The sequence below is a fragment of the Osmerus eperlanus genome, chromosome 16, assembly GCF_963692335.1.
Source record: "Osmerus eperlanus chromosome 16, fOsmEpe2.1, whole genome shotgun sequence".
NCBI lineage: Eukaryota > Metazoa > Chordata > Actinopteri > Osmeriformes > Osmeridae > Osmerus > Osmerus eperlanus.
In genome coordinates this window covers 9,137,752-9,147,659 of record NC_085033.1, presented here as the reverse complement: position 1 = coordinate 9,147,659, position 9,908 = coordinate 9,137,752, and the positions used below count along the sequence as shown (strand labels likewise).

The 9,908-nt window shown below is 44.2% G+C and overlaps 1 protein-coding gene across 2 annotated transcripts; it reads left to right on the top strand.

Annotated features, from left to right (window-relative positions):
• Positions 1-7,557: 7,557 nt before the first annotated feature.
• On the top strand, positions 7,558-9,888 carry zgc:153935 (uncharacterized protein LOC777611 homolog). Of its 2 annotated transcripts, none has more exons than XM_062480980.1 (6): positions 7,558-7,839; positions 7,996-8,130; positions 8,370-8,492; positions 8,580-8,729; positions 8,818-9,000; positions 9,099-9,888. In XM_062480980.1, exons 1-6 carry the CDS (start codon positions 7,636-7,638, stop codon positions 9,237-9,239), a joined length of 936 nt encoding a protein of 311 aa, XP_062336964.1. In that variant the 5' UTR covers positions 7,558-7,635; the 3' UTR covers positions 9,240-9,888. The 2 variants fall into 2 exon arrangements, with proteins under 2 accessions (XP_062336964.1, XP_062336963.1); XM_062480979.1 differs by having other exon boundaries at positions 9,096-9,888.
• The last annotated feature ends 20 nt before the right edge of the window (positions 9,889-9,908 follow it).

Sequence of the window (9,908 nt, the reverse complement as noted above, 5' to 3'; positions counted from 1 at the left end):
AAAAGAGACAGCCAGATAGACAGAAAAGAGATTGTTAGATAGATAGATAGATAGATAGATAAATAGATCCATACATACATACATACATACATACATACATACATACATACATATACATACATACATACATACTGTAGATAGACAAACAGAACCTCAGTGTTGAGTGGCTCAGAGGCCAGAGCAGACACAGAGGACAGACGTTCTCAGGGAGAGAACACAAGAAGGGGAGCGTGAAGAATGGACGGGAGGAGAAAGGGGTGGAGGCTCAGTGAACACACACACTAACACCTAAATCATCATTGCAAAATCATTAGAAATCTGGCGGGGTAGAGAGGCACAGATTGGGAGACAAACCCCCCATTCACACACACACAAAGAAGGGCCTACACACTCACACACAAAGAGGCAGTCAGGTGGAAGGGAAAAGGGGAGTTTTCAGAGATACACCCCCTCACACACACTCCTCGAGCCCTCCCACAAACACACACACAAACACACACACACACACAGGCAGTTCCTCCATACTTCCCATCCCCCTGACATTTATTGCTCTCTCTGTGAGAAGTAGTCAGAGTTTCATTCACATGTTAACAAAAGTGTGTGTGTGGGTGTGATTGTGTGTGTGCTTGTGATTGTGTGTGTAGCTTGATTAGAAATTCATCCATGTGTTGTTAACTATTGTGGGTAAATGGCAACATTTTATCTGTCTGAACTCAACCCTGACCATATGGCACATAGACTACACTATCTTATTCTACCTCAGACTGCTCGTTTCCCCTTTTATACTTCTCTCCTCTCCTCTCCTTCTAAACTTCTCTCTTTCCCTTCTACACTTCTCTCCTCTCCTTCTACACTTATCTCTTTCCCTTCTACACTTATCTCCTTCTACACTTCTCTCCTTCTACACTTCTCTCCTCTCCTTCTACACTTCAATCCTTCTACACTTCTCTCCTTCTACACTTCTCTCCTTCTACACTTCTCTTCTTCTACACTTCTCTCCTCTCCTTCTACACTTCTCTCCTTCTACACTTCTCTTCTTCTACACTTCTCTCCTTCCCATCTACACATCTACACTTCTGAGTCTGCAACCACTGCTGTACTGTTTGGAGCCTCCTAGGTCAGTAGGGGCAGACATGGCTGGAGTGTCAGTTGAAATCAGTCCCTCATGTATCTCAGTAATGTGTGTATTGTCTAAACACATCACCAGAGTAACATCTGAAATTTCCATTAAAGTTCAAAGCTATTCATCAGTCCATGCTCTCTCTCTCTCTCTCTCTCTCTCTCTCTCTCTCTCTCTCTCTCTTATTCACTTTCTCTCTTGCTCTCTCTCTCTCTCTATTTCCTGCACATCTTTGTCTATCTTTCCACCTCTTTTCTTTCTCTCTCCATTCTCCCTCTACCTCTTTCTGTCACTCCAATTCTTTCTGTCCCTTGCTGCCTTCTGCTCTGTTCCACCTCTTCCTGTCTTTCGTTGCTCCTTCCTCCTTTGCCTTCTGTCTTTCTGTCTGTCACACTCAGTAACATACTGTGCCCTTGACATCTAGAGTGTGATTTCTGACAGGTCCCAGGTCCTCCAGGCTTTGAATGTATTTGTGTGTGTGTGTGTGTGAGGGGGGGGGGTTGCTCTTGGGTATCCTTACTTTAGAGGGTAAGTTTAAATATTAAACTACCCTTAACAAACCGACAGCATTCCTACACAAATTCAACACATGCACACTCCTACACATGCTCCAATTCTGACAGGAAATAGCTCTCCCTTGCGCGGATCTCTGTGTGAATTTGCGTGTGTGTCAGAGAGAGAGAGGGTGGGATTTAGTCTTGTTTTTTAATCAGTGGGATTTTGCAAATGGCCTTGGGCTTCTCCTAGGGACCAATTAGTGCATGTGACTTTAACATAATAAATAAACACATCCAGACTTTCTCTCTCCCTGTTGCTATCGTTGATTGTCTCTCGCACTTGAAAAACACACAGACACACAAAGGTAGCTCGAAAAGTAAAAAAAAAAAAAAAAACAAGTCAAGGCGCACTAATTCACTGGGTGTCTGTCCTCTCTGCCTCCCTCTCTCAGTCACACTGACTGTGCTGCTTCATGTGTTGACAGCCTGTGCCCAAGCAAGAGCAGAAGGTTGAAGGCCTGAGAGAAATCCTCAGGCTTTTCCTCATTGCACCCATGTCCCCCTTGCACACACCACACACACTCAACACATACACCCATGTCCCCCTCAAACACACACACTCAACACATACACGAATAGACACCCAAAGACACACACTAGCGCACACAAACTCTCTCTCACCAGACACACATACACCCCACACACATCCTTTCCTGGGGTGTAAACAGGAGAGATTAGCAGATCATTAGCATATCGCAAAAGGGCAAAACACTAGGGGGAGAGGGCCTGTGTGTGTGTGTGCACGTGAGAGAGATGGCTTTTACACACTTAATAGCATTGTGTCCTGGTCACAATAACAATTATTCCATTAAGTGCTAGGGGGCCAAGAACAACATTGTCACTAATCACTACTAAAGACAAATTGACTGGAGAGGGAATTACTGTCTATATTTTTACACACAAATAAAAAAATTTGATTAAACAATTGCTTTCATAAAATAATCTAATCCATGTGTGTAATTAGAAAACTGGTTTTAACAGGGGATCAGATCTGATGCAATGTCTGTCCATTTCCTGTGACCTCAGACAGATGTGGACCTTTGACAGATCTGGGATCAGCTCGTCACCCCAATTCCTACCCTTAGTCCCTAAGGAGAACATAGGAAACTGACCAGACATCAGCCACAACAGAATTCTCCTGGGGTATTGTGTTGGGTTGTCATAACTGAGCCAAATACCTCACACATAACCCTGAACCACTCCAGAAAAATGTCAATTTCTTCTCAGAATGAATTTTTAATCCGAAACACCCCCTTCCCCTCTACTCTGCTCTCCCTTCTTCTCTTCACAATCAGAAATCAGCGCCTCGCTGAAGAGAGAAAAGAGAATTCATTAAACTCAGCCACCCACGCTGGGCTGAAGAAAAACAGGGGTAGAGAGGAAGGGAGAGGGAAGAGGGGAAGGATAAAGAGAAAGAGGGAGAAGAAGAGGTTCTCTCAAGCTAGAGGCCCATCGAGTGAAGTGGAGGGGGGTCACCTTAAAAGGAGAACTCTTTAGGAATAGAGAGAGCAGAGAGAAAGAAGAAAGTGCATCAAAGGACTAAAGGAACTCCTGATCAGCAGCGAGAAAGAAAGGAGAAAGAAAAGAGAGGAAATCTCTGTGTGAGAAGAGAGGCATGAGAGTGTGTCTGACCACACTCTAGAGAATAATTAACATGCACACTCAGTTCTTTGAGGTACAACCCTACTGTGTATATATTTATACTGTATATATCTTGTTCAGAAAACAGTGACTGTCAGATGAGTTTGACCCTGTTGTCCTGACCAGAACCAAGTGTAACCCAGGCCACCTCTCTATCACCTGATGTCTGGCCCTGCTTTCACTGTAATCCAGGTGCTCTTAATCCTGCACATCCAGGTCTGGTATTGTTCTGGGAGAGTTGTTATAATCCAGCCAGGTTTAATCTGGCCAAAGCAGAGTCTTCTCATCAAATTAAACCCATAATGACCATTTATGACTGATTGACATAGATTACTGAGTTAATTTTCCAATTATCATAATTATAGTGTTAAATACAAAAAATTGAAATAATGACTAACCCATGCTGGCACCTGAGAGCAGCTGTATGGTGGTGACACAGTCACAGTGGTTGGATACCAAACAAAGAAGCAGTTTCTATCTTAATTATCCTCTATCCTCTAATTGTTTTCAGCAATACATAGAAAATAGAACAATTAGCATCTCCTCTGTCATATTGTGAAACCATCTGTGACCATTTCTACTGTGTACTGACATCCACACATGCGCATGCACACATTAACACACACACACACCTTGTACATAAAGGCTTTTTACTGTCCTGAATGTCGGGACTCATCTCCAGTACCTTGGACTGTCAGAGAGAGAGAGAGAGAGAGAGAGAGAGAGAGAGAGAGAGAGAGAGAGAGAGAGAGAGAGAGAGAGAGAGAGAGAGAGAGAGAGAGAGAGAGAGAGAGAGAGAGAGAGAGAGAGAGAGAGAGAGAGAGAGAGAGAGAGAGAGAGAGAGAGAGATGGCATGATGCAGGGAGGAGGGGTGTCCTTGAAAAAGGACAGAGGTGTTCTACTGGATCTAATGTGACGGAAGGATATGAGGAACCAGAGCACTCATTCTGGCACACAGACAGATACACACACACAACACAACACACACAGACACACTTTGTGCAATTGTATGGGGTTACTCCAGTTCACATGATTATACAGCCCTTCAAGTAGTGATAGCAGATGTAGCCCTTCAGAGTTATCAGAATGCAGAGTGAAAACTCCATGTCTGGCTATGGAGGAGCACTGGACCACACTACCTTAGACAAAATCCTTCATCACCAACCCTGCCTTAAACACCCTCCTTCTTCACCAACCCTGCCTTAAACACCCTCCTTCTTCACCAACCCTGCCTGGGACATCCTCCCTCTTCACCAACCCTGCCTTAAACACCCTCTCTCTTCACCAACCCTGCCTTAAACACCCTCCCTCTTCACCAACCCTGCCTTAAACACCCCCCTTCTTCACCAACCCTGCCTTAAACACCCTCTCTCTTCACCAACCCTGCCTGGGACATCCTCCCTCTTCACCAACCCTGCCTTAAACACCCTCTCTCTTCACCAACCCTGCCTTAAACACCCTCCCTCTTAACCAACCCTGCCTTAAACACCCTCCCTCTTAACCAACCCTGCCTTAAACACCCTCCCTCTTAACCAACCCTGCCTTAAACACCCTCCCTCTTCACCAACCCTGCCTTAAACACCTTCCATCTTCACCAACCCTGCCTGGGACATCATCCCATCACCATGTACAGAGGAGACTCTCTGAAGGTCTGGCCAGTGGAGCCAAACTTCCGACTCCATATTCTCCTCCCAACTGGTATGAGCCCACATGGTTTCACTCAGTTACAGTGGGAATGAGCTGGTTGTCATGACTCCTTGGATGCTACCTGACACTGGTACACTCACGTGTACAGTCCCGGCCCAGGACCAGGACCAGGACCAGGACAGACAGCATGGCTTCATCAGTCTGGTACTGCAACAAGAAAACACTTCTCTCAACATGTCAAGTTGGCAAGGGCCTGGTGTCTCTCATCCCAACTACAACTCGACCTGACAGCGCTCCAGTCACCATCTACTGGTGCTCTGAGGAACTGCACCTCCAGTCCTGTCAATCATCTGTGGAGGACAGATTTGAAGTAGCCCACTTAGTTTCAGACACTCAAAAACTGATATTTTACGTATTAACTTATCAAAAACTTTGTTTTTAGCAAAGATATTGGCATGACTGTTTTTCTGCACTGTAGTACTGATGATGTCTCATGATTTGGTCATGTCAAGTTAGTTACTTCTTGTCTGGAAGCATGATGATAGATGATATTCTGGAAGACACCAAGTTGATGCAATCATTATGTTAAAAGATGAGCTCATACGAAGTCTGTCAAGTCTCCATCATTTGCTTCTCAAAGAGTGTTAAAATGTAAAACCAAACACACTACCAGACACACACACACACACACACACACACACACACACACACACACACACTGCAGTGTGAAATTGGGTCAGCAGTGGAGAGTGGGTTTTAATGCCGAGCACATACGCTCTCTAAAACTGATCTGCATATTCATGTGGGTGGCTATCAAAATGACACACAAACACATGCATACACACACATACACTTCCACTGTGGAGACACTTCCACACAAATATAATGACATGCAGAAACATGCATACACATACAAGCACACACAAATACATGCTGATGCTGATACTGAAAAAATGTCTGCGGAGCAAATGAGAGATGATCATTCTGTCATTTCTATAACAGATGTCTGGTTTACACTGTGGAATTAATATATATTACCACTAGTAATCAGTAGAAATTGATCATGGATAAGGTAATGCTAAAGTGAAGTGGCTTGAAAATTCAGCACACAAGTTTTAGTAAAAGCACAAAATAGAGACAAACTCAGAAAAATCACCTCTGCCATCCTGCTGAACTAACATACTTTGATATGGTGGAGAAAAAGAGAGAGAGAGAGAAAGAGAGAAAGAAAGAGGTCTCCCCAAGGATGTACTTGTCAAAGCCCCTAGTTTGCATTTCTGACTTTCTCTAAGATGAACAGCAATTTTCTCTGACAAAGCATTTTCCTGCTTATTTGCGGAGTGAGGGAAGAGACAGGCTCACGAATGAACGTGAGAAACAGCAAGGAGGTAACAAAGGAATCAGAGGCAGTAAGCAGATAGTTATGAAGCCCTCATGGGGGTGGGGGTGGGGTGTCTTTTGAAGATCGAGACAGAATGTGTGTGTATGCGTGTGTTTATGCGTGTGTGTGTGTTTGGGGACTCACATGGCGAGGTCTGGGCATGTGATTTATTTCAGAATACTAATGTCTCTTTGATCTCTTCCGCTTAAAAAAACACCCTGCTGGGATAACACACACACACACACAGACACACATCATTGTTGCATTCCTCTCAATTCACTGTTCAGCAGGCCACATTTATGCATGCATGCACACACACAAACATACACACACTTATCATACACACACACAGGCACACTCCAGGGTGTCTAATCTACTTTAACTATCATCAAATCCATAGAGATCCAATTACAAAGATACAGGGATATTTGTCTTTCTGTGTGCACCCTAAAAGACTAATTAAATTTTCATGTAAAGATAAAATTATTTGATACAACACAAACGTCTTTTCATTTTCATAACTGCTCTTTGCTGAATAATATATTTTGAAAATATGTGTTATGACTCCGAATGAGACTACATTTCAGAGAGGACAATTCATTGGTCCTATCAAGCGACACACCCCTGGCAGTCTTATCTGGCATGCTCTGTTTTCTTGTGTGAGGATTAGGTCAAACTAAACTATCAACCTTTCCTCTGATCTCTCTTTCTCGCGCGCGCGATCACACACATAAGTATACACGCACAGAGTTCAGTGATCTACAACCATTGTAGTATAATCTAGTATAGGTTGTACGTGTACAACCTATACTTGTACGTGTACAACCTATACTAGGAGTATAGGGAAGCATGTCTACAATCACGGAAGAGGCCTTAATCATGTACTCAAATAGTTGTATCGGGTCTCCTCTCACACAGGTAAGCAGGGGAACAGGCGAGCCGCATCAGTAAGACTTCGTTGCTTTTCTGTGCTAGTTGCGCCACCTCGTGGTTAGTCGGCCTTATGCAGAAGTTTCGCCTGTCAGCCTTAATCATTTTCATTTTTTTATCAGAAAATCAGATAAAAGCTTAGTCCATACGTTTTACAAAGGTAAACAGGCGAGAGATCGTGTTGACAATCTACCTCCACTCACCCCGATTGCAGCAGGTAGCTAGGCCTACTGAATCAACTACAATTCCCATTTCCAAAACTTCCCAAAACACGTCTGTCATGGGCGGGACTTACTGAAACGCAAGACGCGGAAACTCGATTCAGTTGGTTGTGTCTAACTATTTTACATTCAGAAATAATGGTACACCACGAATTGACTGCACGTCTTAATGATGGTGGGTATAAAAACTGGCTTAAAGCTGGAATCTGTCTGCTCCATCTTCGGGAGGGGTTGCACGCGTTCACTAATAGGGAGATGAAACGTTTCCATGAAAATCTACTCAATCGAAACCAGATCCTCCGGCGGCCGTGTCAGCGTTCTTGCAGACCGAAAAACAACCAGGTTGTCACAGCGAATCTTCGATCATGTCAACATTGCCATGCCGTACCAGTCAAACCATTTAATGTGTAATGCTCACATTTTTCACACGATAAAATGTGCTTTTGTGATAGTGGTAATCAAACTGTGTTTGTGTGTACCTATGTGACCTACCCACAGCTGTATTCTGAGTGTGTGGTATGTGCGGAGTGGCGGTCAGAGATCTTAAAGCATCACACACATCCTGGGGGGACAATAAACTGGGGGAACTGCAGACCCCAACTCTGGTCACAAGACCACTGGGAACTGGCAAAGGTAGGGTACAGCTTGTCCCTCCATCCCTCACGTAACCCCTTCTTTTTAATCTCTCTGTTTCTCTATCCCATCCCTGACATTTCCCTTCATCCTTATTCATTTAATCACTCTTGAGCTGCTGTCAGATGATGAACTTCTCTGCTAACCTACCACACCGATACCCACAACTTTTGATTTCCAGGAAATGTAAATTTGGCATCTAGGTTTATGTCCTCTCTCTGGACCCCCTCCCTCTGCAGGCCTACATGCCTCGGGGGCAGACCGGTGAGAAGGGCGCAGATAAGTGTGATGCCTCAGCTCTGCTTAACCTCCTCAACTACTGTGATCACTTCAGCTACATAGACCAGGAACGAGTCAGAAAGGTGACACACCCACCCACTCACAACTATGATTTGTTTTTCTAATTTCTCCTTTCTTCTTTTTTAATGTGTGTGCATGTGTCTCGACAGGTGATCCATTGCAGAAATGAGCTGATGCATTCCTGTGGTATGCAGGTTGGTGATGAGTGGATGAGGCGATACAAGGCGTGCTTAGAAAGGCTCCTGCAGCTGCTCACCAATGTTCCAGAGGTGGCAGCAGCCAATCAGCAAATACACAAGGTCAGGGAAGACTGCCGGTGCTAGTGTATTGGGTAGGTGTATTTTTGTGAAGTTCAACCTAAATATGTTTTTGTCTATGTGTTTTCAGACGCTAACTGCTGAGTGGTCAGTCTGTGTTTCTGGGGTGGACCAAGTGGACATGTCTGGGGAGGTCAGACATGAAGCCGTTTGTATGAGCCAATGGGAAATTGAGGCTGGCTCCATTAGCCAATGGGAAGTAGAGCTGCTGAGAGAACGGTTGCAGGAACTGCAGTTTGACGCTGATGCACAGGTACTTACTTTTCTCTTTTTTCGCTAACTTTTAGAGCACATTGGGTAAAGCTGTACAGAGCCTAAGTGAATCCTTTTTTCCCTCTCTTCTGGTAGGAGTTTGGGGAGATGCAGAGCCTGAGGGAGTTCCTGCTTGCCAACCCAGATCTGGGAGAGCAGTTGTCTCCAGAGCTCCAAGAGATCACCTCACTGGGGAGGAAAAGAAAGAGAGAGGAGCAGAGTGAGCCTGTTCAGGACTGACGTTACCTTGGGAGATCTAGGAGTGCTGTTATGCTGACACTCAGCATTCATGGATGGGGTTTGGTTGTTGGTATGATCCCAAAAGCCGAGTGCCAAAGATGATCACAGTCATGCTGACATTCAGTATAACAGCACAACCTCTTCAACACAACATCCTCGACAAGGGTTGTGTATTTATACAAAAAGTGGTTGCTGAGTCTCTATTCTCAGAAGTCCGTTTCATCAGTGGAACTTCTGCATTGCTAGCGACTTTACCTTTTGGATAAGTGGTGAGGGAGCATGTATGTGTTCATCATAATGCACACATCACATGGTCACACACAGTTGAGTCAACCATGACTTCCTGGTTTTGGTGGATAAAAGCCTGAGGCTGTGAAGAGTTTGTTTTGAACACCAAATTGGTCTGAGGCAGCAGAAGGTATAGATAACTGTTCCTCCGGGATTTTGGTATCTTATTATTCACGTAGAAGCCTTTTCTCTATTTATACAGGCTACATATTGCATTTTATTAGACTCGTTCAACCACTTGTGTTTCTACTTTGTTTATGCAGCCTATGAAGGATTACTGAAAATCATAAATGTTTGTGTTCTTATGACTTTTGCAATAAACAATGTCACTTTATAGTGAATGAGGTTTGCTGCATTGACATTAAGTGGTCTGTGTGGCCC

Coding starts and splice junctions, on each gene's coding strand:
- zgc:153935 (XM_062480979.1), top strand. CDS start 7,636: ATGGTACACCACGAATTGACTGCACGTCTTAATGATGGTGGGTATAAA. Junction 8,131..8,369: donor ACCACTGGGAACTGGCAAAG/GTAGGGTACAGC, acceptor CTCCCTCTGCAG/GCCTACATGCCTCGGGGGCA. Junction 9,001..9,095: donor AGTTTGACGCTGATGCACAG/GTACTTACTTTT, acceptor CTCTTCTGGTAG/GAGTTTGGGGAGATGCAGAG.